The sequence below is a fragment of the Eretmochelys imbricata genome, chromosome 14, assembly GCF_965152235.1.
Source record: "Eretmochelys imbricata isolate rEreImb1 chromosome 14, rEreImb1.hap1, whole genome shotgun sequence".
Taxonomy (NCBI): domain Eukaryota; kingdom Metazoa; phylum Chordata; order Testudines; family Cheloniidae; genus Eretmochelys; species Eretmochelys imbricata.
Genome location: NC_135585.1, coordinates 46,095,653 through 46,115,425, shown reverse-complemented (window position 1 = coordinate 46,115,425; position 19,773 = coordinate 46,095,653). Strand labels below are relative to the sequence as shown.

The window sequence follows — 19,773 nt, the reverse complement described above, 5'->3', positions numbered from 1 at the left end:
GCTTCTTCATCCTTTACAAATGAAAGGGTTTTTCCTCTGGCCAGGAAGGATTTAAAGGCAGTTCGCCTTCCCTTTCTATTTATGACAGTAGCAGAATAAGGAAAATGGACTCTGAAAGCAGACTTTAACAAACGCAGAGAACTAGCAACTAAGGTCCCATGCAGGGGTGAAAGTAGGCCGGTATAGGCCGGTACGGCATACCGATAAAAAGTGGCCGTTGGTACCGGCCCATATGCAGCTGACATTAAAGCACAGCTGCTGCAGCGCTTTAAGGAACCTGCTTAAAGCACTTTAACGTTGTTGCCCCTTTTGCCGCCGCCCCCAGCCACCATTGTGTGTGGGGAGGAAGGGGCAGCTGCTCCAGGGCCAGCGATTTAAAAGGGCCCAGAGCTCCCAGCCACCACTGCAGTGTCAGTGACCGGAGCCCTGGGCCCTTTAAATCGCTGCCAGAACCCTGGGCAGCACGGGCCAGGCCAGGATGACCCCCCAGTCCTGCCCCTTCTGCCTGAGGCCCCGCCCGTTCCGGGGCCCAGAACCAGGGCCCTGTACCGCTAAGTGCTTAATGTTACTTTCACCCTGGTCCCATGGGAAGAAAATGTAGAGGAAAAAGGAGCTCAAGAGAGCTGGCAGTTTGTCAAAGAGAGTCTACTAAAGGCACAACAGCAAGCTATCCTGATGCAAAGGAAAGATTGGAAGAACAGTAAGAAGCCAATATGGCTCCATCAGGAGCTTTTTAATGACCTGAAAATCAAAAGAGAATCCAGGAAAAAGTGGAAACATGGACAAGTTGCTAAGAATGAGTACAGGAGACTAGCACAGGCATCTAGGGACAAAGTGAGAAAGGCCAAGTCAGAAGCCAAGTCCCACCTAGCTAGCTAGGGACAAAAAAGGCAGTAAGAAGAGGTTCTGTAAATATGTTAGGAGCAAGAGAAAGATGAAGGAAAGTGTAGGCCCCCCCTACTTAGCAAAAAAGGAGAGCTAATAACTGACAACCTCAAGACAGCTGAGTATCAGGAATCAGGGCCTGCAGCAGAACCAGTCTCTGGGCAACCTAATAAGTGCAGCTGGTCTGGACTAGGCTGCTTGATAGGCTACAGCACCTGATTGGTTGCAAAATTCAGCAGACCGGCTCTTAAGCCCAGCTGCAGTTCAGAGGCTGCTCAAAGTATAGCCCATGATTGTGATAGCTTCTGCCTTGTTTCTGTTTTGCTTTGTTCTAGCTAACCCAAGTCTGACCCCTTGACTCAGATTCCTGACGTCTGACCTCAGCTCTAATGCCTAGCTCTGGCATCAAGCCCCTGACTCATGTTTTGACCCTGGGCTCTGACTCCTGGCTACTGACTCCTGCTCTGACCACTAGGCATAATTGCCCATGTCCTAGTCACTGACATTGAGGTGGATCATGCCTATTTTGCTTCATTCTTCACAGAAAAGGTTAACTGTGACCAGATACTCAACATAATTAATATTAACAGCAAGGGGGGAGGAATGCCAGCCCAAATAGGGAAAGAACTGGTTAAAGAATATTTAGATAAGCTAGGTGTATTCAAGTTGGTGGTGCCTGATGAAATTCACCTGTGGGCACTTAAGGAACGGGCTGAAGCAATCTCAGAACTATTAATAAAAAGGAGGAGGAGTACTTGTGGCACCTTCGAGACTAACTAAGATCTGCTGGTCTGCCTCTGAGCAGATGGGCTGAATTGGGCCCCGAAGGGAAGATAAAAGTAGAAGAGCACCTACGTTCCCCAGGTTCATGAGTGTTAGGGAGTGGGTAGGACACAGCTGCGGGGGTGCCTTGTGGGAGGCAACAGGGCAGGTGTCTATAGGCAGTGCGAGGACTGCTACTGCAAACCAAGTGAGTTTAGCTTTTTGCTACTAGTAGCAAATTCCGATGTGAAGCAGTTTCTGACATGCTGACCAGCTTCAGCTGCCTGGATCTCAGCCCCTTCCCCACCTGGGCTTCAGGGCTGGAGTCTCCCCCACCCCCAGACCCCCTTCCTGGATCCCTCCTCCTGCTGTATGGAACAGGGAGCAATAATATAGGAGTAAGCCAACAAGGGCCCGATCCTGCAAACGCTCCCCTTTGACCCATCAGGTTGGAGTCACGGGGTGCTGCTGTGACTCAGGGCTGCTGGGGAGATGAGGGGCTGCAGGGGGTGTCAGTGGCTGGAGGCATCTGCGTTGAACAGCAAGGAGACGGCCCCGGATCTGGGCTCTGCTCCCCCTCCCCCGGCTCCTGTTTGGGAAGGGGCGGGGCTGGGGGGAGGGGCACTCCGGTGATTTATGAGAATCCAGCTCGTGGCTCAGAGCCCAGGAAGCCCCCGGGACTCCGCCTCTCCGGGCTGCTGGTGACCGCGGAACAGCGACGGGACCCCCCCGCTGCCTCCTCCCAGCCTCCTCCTTCTGCACCAGCCCCGCCCCCGAGATTTCCCTGGAGCTCAGACTGGCCATTAAAACTCCCTCCGAGGAGGGACCAGCTGCAGCCGGGCAGGTCCCGAGTCCCCTTCAGTCCGATCTGACCCCCCCCGCCCCCCCCCCCCCCCAATTGATCCGCTCCTGCTTCCCACCCCGGTCCCACTCAGTCACTCCGGATTTCAGCTCCCCTCCCCCCGCAGCATCGGCCCCCGTCCTCATTCTGCCTCCACCCAGGGCGGGGGTGGGGGGTGACCTGGCTGGTGCTTTTTGCTGCTGGTGCTTCGTTTCCCCCCCCCCCCCCCCCCGACAGGGCTGTGGGGACGGGGCTGGGCGGGGGAATTACTGAGAGCCCAGCGATCCCTGGGGGGCAGGAACAGGAGCCGGGGGGGGCATTGACACCCCGACACTGGCTCCCCCGGCGAACTGCCCCCGCGCCAGCCCCAACCCCGCCAGCTCCGAGCCCCTGGGGGGGGGGGGGAGCTGGGACTTTCAGAGCAATTTGCTCCGCCCCACCCAGCCCGGGCCACGGACCGTTACTTTAAGTTTCCGCTACTTTGGTACTTTCAGTTTTGAAGCGGGGGGGGGCTCGGCCCCGTCAATTCAGCTACAAATTCACACAAATAAGGATGGCGGGGCCGGTCTCCAGCCCTCCGGCTCCGTGACCCCGTGTGCGGAACCGGGGCTGCAGCCTCGGTGAGTGACCTGGGGCCTTATGGCGCAAGCTCCCCGCAGGGAATGGCCGGGTTCCCCCCCCCCACTTTGTTATTTCCAGACTCGGTGAATCCCTCCCAGCCCCACCCCAGCCTGCAGGGCCATCGCCCCGGGGGAGGGCAGGTGCTGTTACCGCCGCTGCCCATATTACAGGTGTCTGCCAGGGCAGGGGGAGCTTCACCGCCCCCCAGAGCTCTGTCAGTGGGCGTCACTGGGGGGAGGCCGCGAGTCTGAGCCCTGGAGCCCTGGTCAGGCCCCTTCCTGGCCAGTGCTGGCCGCTCTGTGGGCAACACTGGCCCCGGCGGCTGTCCCAGCGTAGGGGAAGTTACAGGCACAGCCTGGTTCCCTGGGAGGGTTTTACACCACCGCCAGCCTGGCCGGGGCCGCACGGCTGGGTGCGGCGTGAGCCTAAAGCTCTTTGTCTCTGAGGGTACGTCCACACTGCGGCTGGGAGGTGCGATTCCCACCATAGACAGACAGACAGACAGACACGTGCTCCCTCTGCTCAACCTAGTGCAATGAAAGTAGTGGTGTAGCTGAGGGTAGCATGGGCGGGGGCTTGAGCTAGCCACCCAAGTACGTATCTGGGGGGGGGGGGGGGGGGTCCAGGCGGGTTTGTTTTCAGGCACGTCACCCGAGCTGCTGGCTCTGCTACCCCAGCTAGTGCTACGTGCTAGTTTAGGTGTGTTCACACCAGGAGAGCTATCACATGTCTGTCTATCCCCCCCCCCCGGGAAGCTCGCTCCCAGCTGCAGTGTAAATGTCCCCTGAGAGAGGTTTCAATGTTACAGATCCCAGGGGGCACAGAGCTGGGGTGACCCTGTTCAGAATTCATCCCTGACATTTGCACCCAGGCCAGAGGCAATGAGGGTGGGTCACTGACATGTAAAATCACCAGGGCCGGGGACTGATCTGGGAGATCCCCAGAGAGCCCTGACCTGGGAGAGGTGTGGTCAGGCGATGGAGCCCCTTTACCACAGCAATCAGTGGCCATTTATGCCACGCTGGCTTGTTTTCCTTAATATGTCCCATTCCACAGCGGTGTCTGAATGCCCCAACTGAGATGGGGATCCCTTTGTGCTGGGTGCTGGATACACCAATAGTGAGGGACCGTCCCTGCTCTCGAGAGTGTATTACAATCTAAATATGAGGTGCAGCCATGGTGTGAGCTATGGACCGGTCGCTGGCACAGTGACATCTAACCCTGCTCAGAGCCAGGGCAGACGAGGACTATGGGGGAAATCCCTTCTCTTCGGGTGCATTGTAGGCAGCTGTGAGGCTTGTTACCTCCTCCCCACTGCCCCGTGGCACTGTCCTGTCGCTGCATCACACTCACTCACCATCTGGTTTGTTATTTCTGCTGTTCCCCAGACCAAGCTACGATGACGGGGAAGGTTCCCTCGTTCTCCCCCGGCTCCACAGTGAGCTCCGCTCTGCCGGGCTACGTCGCTCTCTGCCTCGCTCTACAGGTTCACCGGCTGGCATCAGGTAGGAGCTCCGGCCTCCTCGCTGGGTTTGCTGCTGTTGCTATTGTTGGTCATCGTCCATCTCACATCACTGCCTTGTCTTATAAGCCACGTCTGCTCAACCTGCTCACAACCAGCCACATGGAGAAACCACAGGGCACGTCTGGGTCCCCAGTAGCCATGTTTGCTACCTAGACACAATCTTGTCAGGCCTAGCTACACACACGCTGCTGCTGTGACTGGAGGCTTCTAAGACAAAGAACACGGCGAGCGCCATTACAGGGCTCACAAACTCTTTAAAGGGACACTACCAAATTCCTATCTACTGCACTGCCAGACTGACTGAAAGTCGCAGATCAGACTCTTCAGGTACAAACAGATCATGAATCCCCGACTCTCTCTGGTTATGAAATGAAAACCCACAAGTCATTCATACTGCACTAGAACACATCTGACTCAGGCTGAGAGGGAGACCTCCTCTTACAATGAGGATGGGAGGATATTTGCTGGCTTCTTCATTCTGTACCCTTGGGGAAGGCCTTATAGGCCTGGTCTACACTGGGGGGGATCGATCTAAGTTACGCAACTTCAGCTACGTGAATAAAAGCTGAAGTCGACGTATTTAGATTGACTTACCGCGGCGTCTTCACTGCGGTGAGTCGACTGCTGCCGCTCCCCCGTTGCCTCTCACGGCGCAGGAGTACGGGAGTCGATGGGAGAGCGCTTGGGGACGGATTTATCCCGTCTGGACTCGACGAGATAAATTGATCCCTGCCGATCCGGCGGGTAGTGAAGACATACCCCTAGTGACCCACTCCACCCCTGGGGCTGCCTGCACAGCTTCTTGGGCATTTTGGTTCCCTCCTGCTGGGGTTTCTGTAATGATCTTGGGGCTCATTAAACAACAACTCAGTGAAAGGGAAAGGAATAAACCTTTTAATAAAACAAACTCGACAGCTTTTGTGGTGAAGAGCTGAACACAGCTACACTGAATTCTCAACCTTAGATTCCAGGGCACATCTCTAAATTCTGATGCTCATAATACTGTCCCTCATGAGGGAGCATCTCGAAGGGCATGGCTACACTTGCAGATGTAGAGCACTTTGAGTTAAACCAGCCTTTGGAGAGTGCACTAGGGAAAGCGCCGCAGTCTGTCCACACTGACAGCTCCAAGCGCGCTGGGCATGGCCACATTTGCGGCACTTGCAGCGGCATTGGGAGCGGTGCCTTATGGGCAGCTTTCCCAGCATGCAAGTGACTGCAAGATGCTTTTCAAATTGGGGGGGGGGGGGAGTGTGACCGGGAGTGTGTTGTGTGTATGTGGGGAGAGAGAGAGAGAGAGTGGTTTTTGGGGGAGGCTGAGAGCATGTCAGCAGGCTGTCTTGTAAGTTCAGACAGCAGCAGACCCCCCTTCCCCCCCCCCACCTCTCTCTCTCTCACACAGCACTCCACACTGATGTTTGCTTTGTCTCGGAGCAGAGAAGTAGCCGGTTGTCAGAAACGGAGCTTTGAAAGGGCACATCCGCATTCCTGCAGTGATTCAAAAACAATGAGAAGAGTGGCCACGTGACTTAAGGGGATTATGGGACGTTTCCGGAGGCCGATCAGAGCGCAGTAACGCAACACCTCGTCCACACTGACGCCTGGGCCTTGTAGCCAAGGCGCAGCAAACGTTATTCCACTCGCCGAGGTGGAGTACCAGGAGCGCTCTAGCTGCGGAGTCAGAGCGCTTTACATGCCTTGCCAGTGTGGACGGGGAGTGAGCTCGGGCGCCCGGGGCTGCTTTAATGCGCTCTAACTCGCAAGTGTAGCCAAGCCTTTAGTTATAATCTTCCACAAACGTATCTCTATATCTTCCCTCTTAAAAAAAACAATTAGCTGTTTCTATATATGTATATAAGAGTTAACAACTACCCAATAGCACATGCATTAAATTCTCAACCCATCTAGTCTATTTCCATAAATCACCTCATAAATTACCTAAAGAGGTGAGGTTACCAGGACATCTCTCTGGAGTGAGTCTTTACCACTCATTTTCCTCAAATTTCTCCAGGCAGGTTAGCAAGTCTCTATGGGCCTTTCAGGACATTTAATCTCCCTCTCTGATCTTCTCATTGGAGTCTGAGTTGTTCTCCTTTGCCTGTTGATGGTAAAGGATCAGTCAGTTGGGAAATGCCAGAGTCCATGTCGACTGTCAATGTGTTGGAACTTTCTGGGATTATACATAGATCCCTTTGATTGCATCAAAATGTGTCCCCTTGATTTGTCTGGACTACAATCGATGGCAAATTGTCTAAAATCTGCAATGGAAAATTGCAGCCCATTATCGCTAAAGACTTCATCTGGAATTCCATGTCTGGAGAGGATTCCCTTCATGTCATCTATCACTGACTTACCACTAGTACTGTGCAGTGTGCAAATTTCTGGATACAGAGAATAATCCTCTGTGACTATGAAATAATCCTTTGATTGCCAGGTAAATACGTCAGTACCTGCCTTCTCAGAAGGCCTTTGTGGAACTGGATGAGGTCACAGTGGCTCTGCTTGTTCCCTTGTTGGCTTGTATTTCAAGCATGAACAGCAGTTTCCTACCACTTTAGTGATGATGTGATTGATCCGTGGTCAATACAGCACCTCTCATGCTCGTTGTTTGCACTTCTCAATTCCTTTTTGGCATGTAATGTTCCTCCAATTTAGTCAGTATTTTACTTAACTTCATGCTTTCACCTTCTTCAAACGTAAAGCTGTTCTAAATATCCAATGCTTCCGCCTCAACAACAGGCAAAAAGATTGATCATTTTACTTGATCATTTTTCTCTTCTGCCCCTCTGGCTACTAAATACAAGTCAAATCTCTTTCTGAATTTTTTCCAGTTCTCTGCAACATTGCCTGACAATTGCAGACTGAATGGAAGTTGCGACACATCCATTTTTGGCTTTTTTCCCCGTTTTAAGCTATTGGAGCTACTATTTTGCTCACAAAATACATACAAAAGCCTTTGTTCTTCTCTGTTTGCTGCTGCATGTACTCCCCTTGCCTCCACTTTCAGTTGCAAACACAGGAGTTAACTTCAAAATGACTGCAGTCTCCTTCTCGTTCAGCACTTCTGACACCATGTAATGATCTTGGGGTTCATTAAACAACAAACCAGTTTGTTAGGAATAAAACTTTTAATAAAACAAAGCAGAAAGTTTCTGTAGTGAATTGCTGAACACGGCTACGCTGTGTTCTCAACCACAGCTTCCAGGGCACATCTCTAAATTCTTGAATTTCACAGGTGCCAACTTTCAGCTTTCCCCGGTGGGGTGTTCCACCGTGGCTCTGCCCCTTTCCCCAAGGCCCCACCCTCGCTCCACCTCTTCCAGCCCCTGCTCTGCCCCCTTCCCCAAGGCTACACCCCCACCCTGCCTCTCCCGCCCCAGTTCAGCCCCCTCCCCCAAGCACGCCCTGCCCTTCCTCTGCCTCTTCCCGCCCCTGCTCCTCCCCTCCACCCCAGAACCCCTTGCCTGCCACTGATCAGCTGCAGGTAGGAGGCGCTGTGGGGGAGGAGCTGATCTGCAGGGCCCTCTGAATACCTGATCGGCGGGTGGCTGGTGGGTGCTGAGCACCCACTATTTTTTTCCGTGGGTGCTCCAGTCTGAAAATTATAATTATACACATCTCTGCATGCCCCAGCTGCAGTCACTGTGTTAGGTGCAGCTGGGTTGACTGGTGGAGACATTGGCTGGAGCAGCTTGGTAGAGCTGTGCTTGTGATCTGAGGAGATCCAGATCTGAGTCCCGTCCCCCCGCCCAGGCATGTGATGAAAGGAGAGAGGTGCAGGTGTACCTTGAGGGATCTTGCATCCCTTAGTTCAGCCCTGAGCTGTGTAGTTGTCAGTAGCAGGGCTCAGGGGCCTGCTTGCCACGGGGATTGTCTGTGTGTTTGACAATGGGGAAGGGGACATATAGTGCTAGATAGAATCCTGGGAGTGTGGGTGGAGGGGCTGTTAAAGGGGGTGAAGGTTTGTAAAATGTAAGAAATGCGGGGCTGTTTCTGGGCAGTCGCTCAATGTTGAGGGCAGAACGGGGTGGGTTGCTCCTGTACAGCGCAGCTCACCTAAAACAAATGTTCCCTTAGCAAGGAGAAGGTGTTTGTGCTGCAGTTGTCATGTGCCCTGATCCCTGAGGGACGTGCTCTATCTGCACAGGCAGGGTGTGGGCCTGTGCCCCATGGGTTTGTTAGGTCATTGCTCAAACAGGGCAGAGTTAAGGTCGCTTCGGCTTGTACCTTAATTCTGCATTTGCTGGTTTTCAGAGGCCTGAGTTTTGCTGAACTCAATTTTCTGGAAGGACGTGAGATACCGCTGGGAACTTTAACTCTGCATTAGCAAAGATTTTGTCAGTGACTTTCCTTCCTAGTTTCTTGAACAGAAAGAGGACTCTTTGTAGTAGACAGTAGTGGCCATTTAGGAGGTTGTAGTTCTCACTTAGGTTTGCAGCTGATACACGACTGTGGCTCGATAATAACAAAAAGCCCTAGCTTTTATATAATGTTTTTCATCAATAGAGCTCAAGGAACTTTATTCATTATTCCCATTTTACAGATGGGGAAACTGAGGCACAGAGCAGTGAAAAGACTTGCTCAAGGTCACCCAGCAGGCCAGTGGCAGAGCCAGGAATAGTCCGAGTTCAGTGGTCTCTCCGCTAGGCCACATGGTTGCTGTGCTGTTCCTCAGCACTCCTTGCCCCGTCGACACTTTTTGTTACAGTGCAGTGGGGATAATGGGGTTGTGTTTTGAAGGGTTTACAATGTGTAGTTGCTAACAGGGCTGGTGAGAGAAATCTGAGACACAGTCTGTATCCCAGCATCATGACAGTTCTTACAGTGATTGTAAGTGTGAGATAAAACTGCTGAGTCTGTCTCCTTCTCCATCCCCTGCCCCACCATCCCTCACAACATGTAGCCCCCCCCTTCCCCCTCCAACATTCCAGCTCTCCCTCCCCTTCCCACACCGTTAAGCCATTAGTTAGCACTGTAGAAGCCTTTAAATATGTAAGATGTTGCTCCTCGCTGTCTCCAGATGGGATAGACATACCTGCGCTAGTTCTGATCAAGCTATCGTGCTATAAATGGCAGAGTAGACACAGTGGCATGAGCAGCCTCCCTGAATATGTACCTAGGGTCCTGGGCAGGATCATACCTGGAGAGCTAACCCATCCGCCCACTCACACCACCACGGCTACGCTTTCTCACACTAGCTCAATCAGAACTAGTGGGTGCATGTCTGCCCACACTGAAAATTATACCTCCAGCTCAAGGTGGAGACGTCCCCTCAGTGTTACCAGCTCGCAGAATTTTATCACAAGTCTCATGATATTTGATGTGTTTCTTTAAGCCACAAGTCCTGCAGGCCTGTGATTAGGTGAGAATCTCAGCTTTCAGTTTGCTTTAAAGTAAGTGTCTGTCCCTTGTGGTTGCAGATAAATGCTTGGAAATGTGACCCCAGTCAACTTTAAAGGTTCAGAAATCAGAAGGCCAAGAACAAGCCCAATTTTATGATTTTTAAAAAAATCTCTATTTTTATGCCAATCCCATGATTTTTCAGGGGGTTGACTCCTGATTTTTGAACACTTCAAAGATGGCAATAAGCACCCAGCTGCACTTACATTTCTGCCTGTCTTGGTTCCTCTCCTATTTAATTTTTCTTTCCCCTCGATACATTTCACAGCACGGTTCACAGTGACTGGACCTGACCATCCGATCACTGCCTCCCTAGGCGGGGAGGCCGTCATGCCCTGCCACCTCTCCCCCAGGATGAGCGCTGAGGACATGGAGCTGAGGTGGTTCCGATCCCAGTTCTCTGCAGTTGTGCACCGGTATAAGGATGGACGGGATCAGTATGGAGAGCAGATGCCAGGATATCAGGGAAGGACAGAGCTGCTGAAACATAATATCACCAGTGGGAGTGTTTCCCTGAGAATACGCAATGTCCAACTTTCTGACCATGGACAGTACACGTGTTTCTTTCAGTCCAGTGTCTCGTATGAAGAAGCCTCACTGGAACTGCAGGTGGCAGGTCTGTAGCTTGTTTTACCTCACTAGCAGCATAATAAACGGGGCAGGAGAGCTCATTGTGAGAGGACTCTGGATGCTTCTCATTCACACATTGATACCCAGAATCCCCTTTCAGACTCTAGTTACTGAGCAGCAGCTGCTCTCTGAGAATGAACTGGAGGAATTTCACATCTGTGCTCTGCACTCTGTATATTTTTCTAAACCTGGCTTTGTTTTAAATAGAACGGAATAGAGTTCAAACATTCCTCAGCCATTAAAACAGCCCCACCATTCCCATGTCCCAGGCTTTATGTCTATCAGGTGACTTTCCCAATTTTGCTTATTTAAATACACCGTGTGTTCTGTACAACGTTCCCAAGATGTTTCCTTGTTATGAACCAGAGTTGGTTGGTGCTGAGTGCTGGTGTCGCCCAGTGAAGTGTCTGAGCTGCTCAGCATTTCTCAGGAGCTGGCCTCCTATTTTATTTATTTATTGACTGCTGTTTTCTTTGTCAGCTTTCTCTTGGAATTGCCTTATTATTTTCCATTGTGGATAAACTCAGGATCTAATTTCCACTGGTAGAAATCAGTATTGGGAAATTATAGAGAAGAGAACAGATCTCCCAACACTCCGAGAAACACTTGCCATGTATTTTTCGTGTAGTTCCCAGTGACTCTGGGTTCTGGGGATGCAGAGGGAGAATTAATTCATTCCTTCTGCTATTGTTCTTTTGCTAATTCTGTAGAATTAACACAGGTTTATTCCATTCTTCTCTAGTTTCAGGCTCTGACCCCCAAATCTCTGTTGATGGTTACCATGATGGAACAATCTGGGTTGTGTGTCGATCAGCAGGCTGGCACCCAGAGCCCAAGGCTCAGTGGAGAGATCACAGTGGGCAGCTGCTACCATCTGCTTCTGAAAAAATATTCAAGGATGCCAATGGCCTGTTTCAAAGCCAGATTTCTATTTTTATAACAGAACATTCCAACCAGGACTTGTCCTGTTCTGTCAGGAACCTACCTCTTAACCAAGAGAAATTATCAACAGCTTCCATAGCAGGTCAGTGCCACCCACAGTGCACCAGGGATAAAATGGACATGGCAGATGCTAGTGGGGAATGTGTATGATGGTGTGTTTATTGCTCACTCCTAGTTATATATTTTTCTAGATACTGCATGAGCCTCTCTTTTACTGTCTCTGGAGGGCTTCATATAGTACATGCCAAAAAACTAAATCAGTGTCACAGAACCACCAAGGACCCAGGCCAGCATCCCAGACCAAGGCAGCATTCCCACTCGCTTAGCTGAGAGCTCTGCCTGAGTAAAGACTGAGGGAGCCAAAGTGTCAGTTTATATTAAGTTTCACAGAAGTCAAGAAATTCAGATTTAGAATCTGCATAGCCCCTTTGACCCTAATCTTCCCAGAGCATGTACTTTCTGCTGTTGCATTACAGAATGACGCAAATGGGCCCAATTCTTCACATACAAATCAATTGGAGATTGGACACAAGTGTCCAAAATAAACAGATATGAAATATCATATACATAGATCCAAAGTTATAGAGGAGGAAGTGCAGGGAGCCTTTATATTATTCACTTTCACCACTGTCAATTCTCATGATTTTATAGTGAAACTCCTGATATTGTCTATTTCAATTAAAACCTCATCTACTAGAATTGCAAGTTTATGTAAGAATCTCAGCTTTACCTGGAAAAATGTTTCTAACCCTCCTGATTGCACATAAAAGCTTGAAAATGTGACCCCTAAAGGCTCACAAACCAGAAGGCAAATACAAAGTAACATTTATTGTTTTCTAAAATCTCATGATTTAGGGGGAGGGGGGCCTGATTCATGACTTTTGAACACTTGATCTGGCAATACTGCCTATAAAATATTTTTGTTAATATATAATTATTGTAATCAATGAACAATAGCCACCTGCACAACAACAAAGTAGCACCAGTGATATTTGAACGAAGGAGGTGAGACATTCTTTAATAAAATCCATTAGTACGGCTAGAGCCCTCCCACAGCAGCACTGGCCTCCCTCACAGTGGGCAATAGACAAGGCTACCCCAGAACAGTTTTACCTTCACTTTCCGTTCCCCCAGCCTCTCTTCCAAACCTCATCTACCTGCACCCAGGCAGTAGCAGAGGGGATCCCCATTGCAATATTTAGAATGTTGTTTGTCTCAAGTCTGCATTGTTACATCTGCTGAACAGGCTGTGTATGGCATTCCGGGGTGCAATCCAGACCAGTGAGGGGCTGTCACCCCTGCCCTGCAAGCTGGGGTACCACACAATGCTTTGCTGTTTTGAATCCTAACCTGGGCTCCTCACAAACAGCATGCAGGTCACACTTTGAGTGTCTTTGTACAGCCACAGCCCTGGTCCAGCAACTCTGGCCCCCGCTGCCTTGGTTACCATATTCAGGGTAACCTCAACGCACTCAGAATCCTGGATTTTTCCCCAGAAATGTGTGTTCTGCACTCTCCAGCCCTCTCCTGGACAGTCCAGATATATTAGGTCTGTTGCCTCTCTAAGGGGATCAAGATACAGACTGTCACCTTAAACGGAGTTACCCACACAGTTCAGAACACTGGATTAGTTTTGATTAAAGAGTAGAACAAGTTTATTTAACTACCATGAGATTTAAGTGAGTACAAATATTAAGGCATTACAGTCAGAAATGGTTACAACATAAATAAAGATAATACACGTCTGTGACCTTGGTTGCTGAGGAGGCCACACTGAGGTTGCTCAATCAGGGCAAACAAGCCTGAAAACTGGTGGTCTTTTCTTTATTTAGATTTACACAGCTGTTGTGGGGCAAGTACACCCTGCCCCCTTTGGGATAGGGCAAGGGCATCAAGGCCCTGCAGTTAAGTCTGCTCGCCTACCCTTAGCCTCAGGGCAGTATGGCCCAATCTCCAGAGTCAATGTGGTCGCTCTTGTAATCGGGGCAGTATGGCGCAATAGCCAGAGTCAATACAATCACCCTCTCTCTCAGGCTGTATGGCCTTGTGGCCAGAGACAAGAAGGTTGCACTCCTTAATAGAGCTATGGTCAGAGTTGGGGAAGTGGGCCACCACCAAGGGGGTGTGTGTGTGTGTGTGTGTGTGTGTGTGATGGCCAGGGTAGGGGGACCCAGACCCTTCCTCTCCACCAGGTCCTAGCTCAGGGCCCTAGTGGTGGCAAGTGTGCATGCCACTGAGTCAGCAGGGATCTGGCTAAAACACACCGACTCAAAATCCTGTTCACTAACCAGTCCACTGTCTAGTTCCCCTGGGCTATGTCCTACTGTATCCCCTGGAGCCAAGGCCTGGGCATCTTCAGGGTCTCTGGGTTCCCTAGGCTGTGCTACCCCTGGTGACTCTGGCCTCCACAGGGTGTCCACAGGTATCCAGGCATCTGCCTGGATCTCGGCGTCTCCAGCTCCCACAGTCTGGGGCTGGGGCTGGGGCTGGGGCTGCGTCTGCTCCCAGGCTGGAGGCTGCGGCATGCATGCATCCTTCCTCTCTGGCAGTCAGTCTAGAATGATCTGGGCTGCTTCCTTTTATACTGAGGCAGCACTTGGAGCATGCCCAGTAAGGTGAGGGGAATGGCTTCCTCTGCCCAGAGTGTGTGGTTTGTCCCTACTTGTCCAGTGCGGGGGAAGTACACCCCGTCAGACCAGCCAGTAACAAAACACGCTCTGTAATGCCTTACTGATTACCAAGAAGCTAAAATACAGTTCCCTTTAAGCAATCCAGCCTTTGGCTCTCACCGTGACAGCCAAGTCAAATATGATGAAGATTACTGAAAATCTTATTCACCATATATAAAGTTCTACCAATACCAAGAGATTGGACACATTACCCTCCAGGTCAATGAATATTTCAGATTTTACCCAAATACATGCTTATAGCCAATCCTTATTAACTAAACTAAGATTTATTAAAAATAAAAGAAAGTTATTGTGGTTAAACAATCATTATCCATACAGACATGAATAAAATTCTTAGGTCAGTTACATTAGCACAGATGAGCTGCTGACTTGTAAACAGTTCTTCCAGAATCAGTTCCATAGATTATAGTCCAATATGCAGTGCATGTGCAGAGTTTTTTTGAAATTCTTCCATGAGAAATAGCTCCCTGCAGTGAGTCCATCTGAATGAGACACCTGGGGGCATCCTTACACACCCCGAAAGCAGGTCATGCACCCCCAGCTTCTCAGTTAGCAGTGACTTTTAGCCAGCATTGTAAAGCAGAAGGGTTTATTAGTGGTCTGGAACACAGCGTAGGCGAGTTTTTTGTTAGCACAGGACCCAGAAAGCTACAGCAAAGTCCATGTTGGCCACGCCCAGAGCCCTGGCTCTCCCCCTTCCCCCGAGACTCAAACTGGAGAGTGTCCTGATTCCAACAGCTCACCTTCTGTCATGCCCAGTTGCCCCTCCTCCATCCTTTGTTGAATTTCCCAGGCAAAACTGGTCACCTGGCCCCCATCTCTCTTTGTTCTCCAACTCTTTTTAACTGGCTGGCTTCTTGCAGAGGTTGGGTCCCCCATCCATCAGTTGATAATTTACAAAGTATTGCCCATTGTCTGGGCCCAGGCAGCTAGACTGCATTCACACCTAATGCTCTAGGGGTCTTTGCAAAGATCAAACACCCATATCCAACTACCTGGTTAATCATGCAACTAGGGGAAACTAAGGTGCGCGCAGACACTATTAATACAAATATTAAGAAAATTCCCCACTTCATCACGCCTCACAAGGCAAATTATATACAACGCTTATTTCAATGGTGTGTAGAATTTCAATACAGGGGTGCATTAGGTGACACTGTGACATTGCCCACTACTTCATAAATCACAAAATGAAGGCGGCATTGCTAGCAGAGCTGTTCAGAAGTATTTCAACAGAACCGTTTTCCATTAGCAAAGGCAGCTTGGTGTAAATCAAAGTATTTTGCAGGAATGTGTCGATTTCAATGACATTTTTGATGGGAAAAGGTAAAAATGAATCATTTTGACTCATTTTGTTTGGATAGTATCAAACATTACATTATATTTTCACTTTATTCTTCTGATTGATTTTGTCTGGCGTGTACATTATATTAAATAGTAATTTGAATATAAAGTATATTATATTTTGTGTAGTTATGTTATATGTTATGTTTTATATTGTACTATAATGTTTTGACATATGAGACAAAATGTTTTGGTGGCCCCAAATGAATTTTTTTTTTTTTTAATTTTCATTGTGCAGGAAATTTAAGCTTTTCAGTAGGATTCAGAACCTTTTTTTTTTTTTTTTTCAAAACATCAGCATTTCCTGTAGAACGGAAATTCTGTTTTCCATCCAGCTCTAATTGCCAACCCCAGGAGATTGGGAGGCAGCCAATGAGAGGGGCTTTCCCCACAGTAGGGCTGGAAATTATGTGATGGCTGGAGCTTCTCACATCGTTGTGCGACTGGCTGCAGCAGGGGCTAAAATCTCCTTACTCACCATTAAGTCATGGCAGTTGGTCAACACTTTGATGGACCCTCTGTTAATGTTTGCAGTGTTGTTGTAGCTCTGTTGGTCCCAGGATGTTAGAGAGACAAGGTGGGTGAGGCAATATCTTGTATTGGACCAACTTCTGTTGGTGAAAGAGACAGCCCTGAAGAAGAGCTCTGTGTAGCTCGAAACCTTGTCTTTCATCCCCAAAAGTTGGTTCAATAAAAGATATTACCTTACCCACCTTATCCCTCTGCTAATGCACATGTTGAAGGCTCCAGAGATAAGGTTTCGGAGAGAACATTGATCTGAATTTCCTGACTCCAATTTTGTTGCAGTTAACCTCAGAGAACACCCTGTATGGACACTTCCTATGTGTACAATCCTCCTGGGGCTTTTACTTTTTATTAAAAGAAGTTCTGTTGCTCAACCGCAGCTATTGGACTTGAAGCAGGAATTTATTCAGGGAAGTTTTCTGGCCTGTGTTGTTCAGAATGTCGGAGTAGATGATCATAATCTACCCTTCTGGCCTTGAAATTGATAACTCTATGACATATTTCAGTAAAAAGAATGAAAAAAAAATCTGTATAGAGGAATGTGTAAGATGCAGGAGCGGATGAGAGGACTGCACTCGGAACATCAGGAGCAGGCTCTCTGGGGTGCTGCTGATCCACACAGGCCTGCACATTGGCAAGGACTGACCAGGTCCAGTTTGGTTGCACCTAAGAGATTTAACAAGGTCAAAGCCCTGAGCAGTGCTGCTAAAACACAGGGAGTTATTTGCTGCCAAATACACAAAGACCTCAGGGAGCCAGTTAACAGGAACAGGAATCAGAGTGAGGATTTCTTCCTAACACAGTCTGCAGAGCGCAGAGGACAGGCCACCAGGAACAATAGCAAGGGCCAGTGCTCAGCCCAGCCATGACTAGGGTTCTAGTTTTGTTTCTGTGCTATTTTGCTGGTGTAAACATCTGTGGGTACATTGGGGTTAGTTGAATGTCTAAGCTCCTGATTGCACATGTTTAAAGGATAGATCCCTTGGTGAAAGGACATTTTCACTCAGCTGTTCTGGTGCCACCTCAGCTTAGAGTTCAGAGTTTTCCATTTGGGAATCTCTAAGGGAGTGAACATTTTCCTGCATTTGGTGACCCACTGGATGATGAGTTTGTGACCAGTGAGGCTCCCCGTTCTCTTGTGTCCTGGGGGGAGGTCACACTGATGTGTTGTGGCACCTCTCCATCTGGCCCTGGCTTAGGGTCGTGGGTTCAGAGGTAACTCTGGTTTCACTAGTTTTCCTGTTTCTTACACATTGTTTTCTAATAACTCTGACATTAAAGAGTGAGATTTTCAGAAGCACATCAATGAAGTAACTTGAAAACCTCACCCCCACGGTCTCTGCTCTTGCCAGGCCCATCTACACTACAATTACAGCCGTGGCAGGGTGTCACCCAGACCCAATTACAAGACAACTCCAATCTGTAGTGTTGTCTGGATGTCAGCCCTATTCCAGAGCTAGAATAAGGCTAGGAGTCTCACTGGCTTTGTAATAAAGCATGGAGGAGCTGTATCTCACCATGACATCCATCGGGAGCTCCCATAGGATTCCTTCAGCCAGTCATGCAGTGTTGTCATTGATCACCAAAATCCAGAATTCCCCTCACTGGTCCAGATTCACAAAGCGACAGACATTGTGAGACTGAGTATTGCAGTGCCTAACTTTTAGGGAGCTAGAAAATCACTGGAACCCACAAAGCCTGAGTTAGGCATCCAGGCTCCCTGTACAATGAATGGGGAAAGACAGGTAGCTAAGAACAGGATCCACAAAAGCAAGTACACAAGGCGGGGAGCTGCCTTAGCTAGCCATTGGGAGATGCTGACGAGAAGGGTGTTTCCTAAGCCCTGCCCCTGTCCCAGAGTTCAGTGTCAGATGCAGGGAGGCACCTATCTCTGCTTGTGATCCACGAACAAGAGCCCCTCACCTGGGGTCAGGCAGCTTAGGTAGCTAAGCTGTTTCTTGTGAGAATGAGCTAGGTGCCTGCTTCATCCCGCACAAAATGGTCAGTGGAGGAGGAACTCTCCTTTTGTCTTTTCACCCAGTGGTTAGAGAAAAAAGGGATTTGAAGAGGGGTTTCCCCCTTTCAGGGGAGTGCTGTAAGCACTGAGCTATGGGGATACTCTGAGGTGGGGGTTTCAATCTCTCCTGTTGAAGCTGATCCACTTTGGATAAATAATTAAAGGGACATGAGAGCAGGGCACTGGTCTTCCACATGGATGCCCTAACCACCCGGCTATGGAGTCACTAGCACTGCCTCGGTCTCTGTCCCAGGGACTACTAAGTATCTCATACAAGCTGGAACAGTTTTAACCGGAGAGATTGAGGGTGCTCCAGACACCAGAACGTGCCTAGCTTAGTGGTTAGCACATGCCCCTCAGCTAGCAAAGATCCCTGTTGAAATCCTGTCTCCCTATGCAGGGGAGGGGGAAACCGAACCAGGCCCCAACATCCTGGGTGAGTGCTCCAACCACTAGGCTGGAAGGTATAAGATGGGTGACTCTACCTCCTCTGGCTGGATTTTGAATGGAGTTGATAGAGATAGGTGTCTGGGTGCCTAGACCGAGGCAGCAGTGAGCATGCTCAGAGGCAGAAATGTAGGGAACTTTTAGCCTGAAAGGTTAAGCACTGAGTGAGCTTAGGTGCCTAGAGAGACAGGTGGCAGCCGAGCAGAGGTTTTCCATGTTGCAGTGGTGCCCCAAATTGCAGTTTAGGTGTCTAAGCGCCATTGTGGATCTGGGCCTCAGTGTTTGCAAACTAATGGAACTTTCCTTTGCAGAGCTGTTTTTCCCAAGAGTCAATCCCTGGATGGTGGCTCTGGGGGTGATCCTGGCTCTCCTGGCTGTTCTCATTGTCCTGGCCACTTACTGCTTCTGGAAGCAACACAGAGCGAAAGGTAAAGTGACAAGAAGGGAGAATTCAGTGTGACCAGAGGGACAATTTCATTAAAAACAAATCACAGGAATGAATTAATTAAGTTAATTAATTCAGTGCTCTAAAGAGAGCTTAGAACTATGGAAGATGGACAGAGGCTAAGGGGGAAGGAGGGGTTGAATTAATTATTATTCAGAAACAAAAAAGCTTCATTTAATGTGAGTTATAATTGCTCTAATTAATAAACGGAACCATTAAAAATGAGGAATTACAAAGTAAAGGATAAAAAGTCAAGTACAATTTCTAATAAAACAACACAAACCATATCTGATATTTTTAGAAAATTAAACACCATCCTTAACTTCAACCAAAATATATCCTAAAGTATTGGTGTTAATATTTACTTTCAATGTTAATAACTATTGGTTTACACTAATTGTGTTATAATATTTATTCTTTATTACTTATTTTAATGGCCACTAAAATGACCAGAACATATGGTTAAATAGTGCCATTATTACAGTCATTATAAAGATAACTCATTTCAGACACATTTTTTATTTATTGTATAAATATGTTTCTTATATTTACCATCTGAATATAATTTTTGTAATACATGTATATTGGATATTTAACAAAGTCATTAATCAATATTTTGGTTGGAGTTAAGGATAGTGTTTAATTCCGATAAAGAACGGCCCTCTTTCAAAATGGCCATCATCTTCTACTGTTCTCAAA

At 48.8% G+C, this 19,773-nt stretch overlaps 1 protein-coding gene across 5 annotated transcripts in view; it reads left to right on the top strand.

The window, feature by feature from the left end:
* The first annotated feature begins 2,957 nt into the window (after window positions 1–2,957).
* The window catches only part of LOC144275260 (butyrophilin subfamily 1 member A1-like), a 39,196-nt gene continuing 22,380 nt past the window's right edge, over window positions 2,958–19,773 (top strand). For 3 of the 5 annotated variants that reach the window (XM_077834452.1, XM_077834451.1, XM_077834450.1), the window contains exons 1-5: window positions 2,958–3,108; window positions 4,498–4,614; window positions 10,303–10,650; window positions 11,407–11,688; window positions 18,941–19,057. In XM_077834452.1, the coding sequence (XP_077690578.1) occupies window positions 4,509–4,614; window positions 10,303–10,650; window positions 11,407–11,688; window positions 18,941–19,057 (853 nt within the window). In that variant the 5' untranslated portion in view covers window positions 2,958–3,108; window positions 4,498–4,508. The remainder of the gene's footprint in view (window positions 3,109–4,497; window positions 4,615–10,302; window positions 10,651–11,406; window positions 11,689–18,940; window positions 19,058–19,773) is intronic. The other 2 variants (XM_077834453.1, XM_077834454.1) reach the window with 2 other exon arrangements.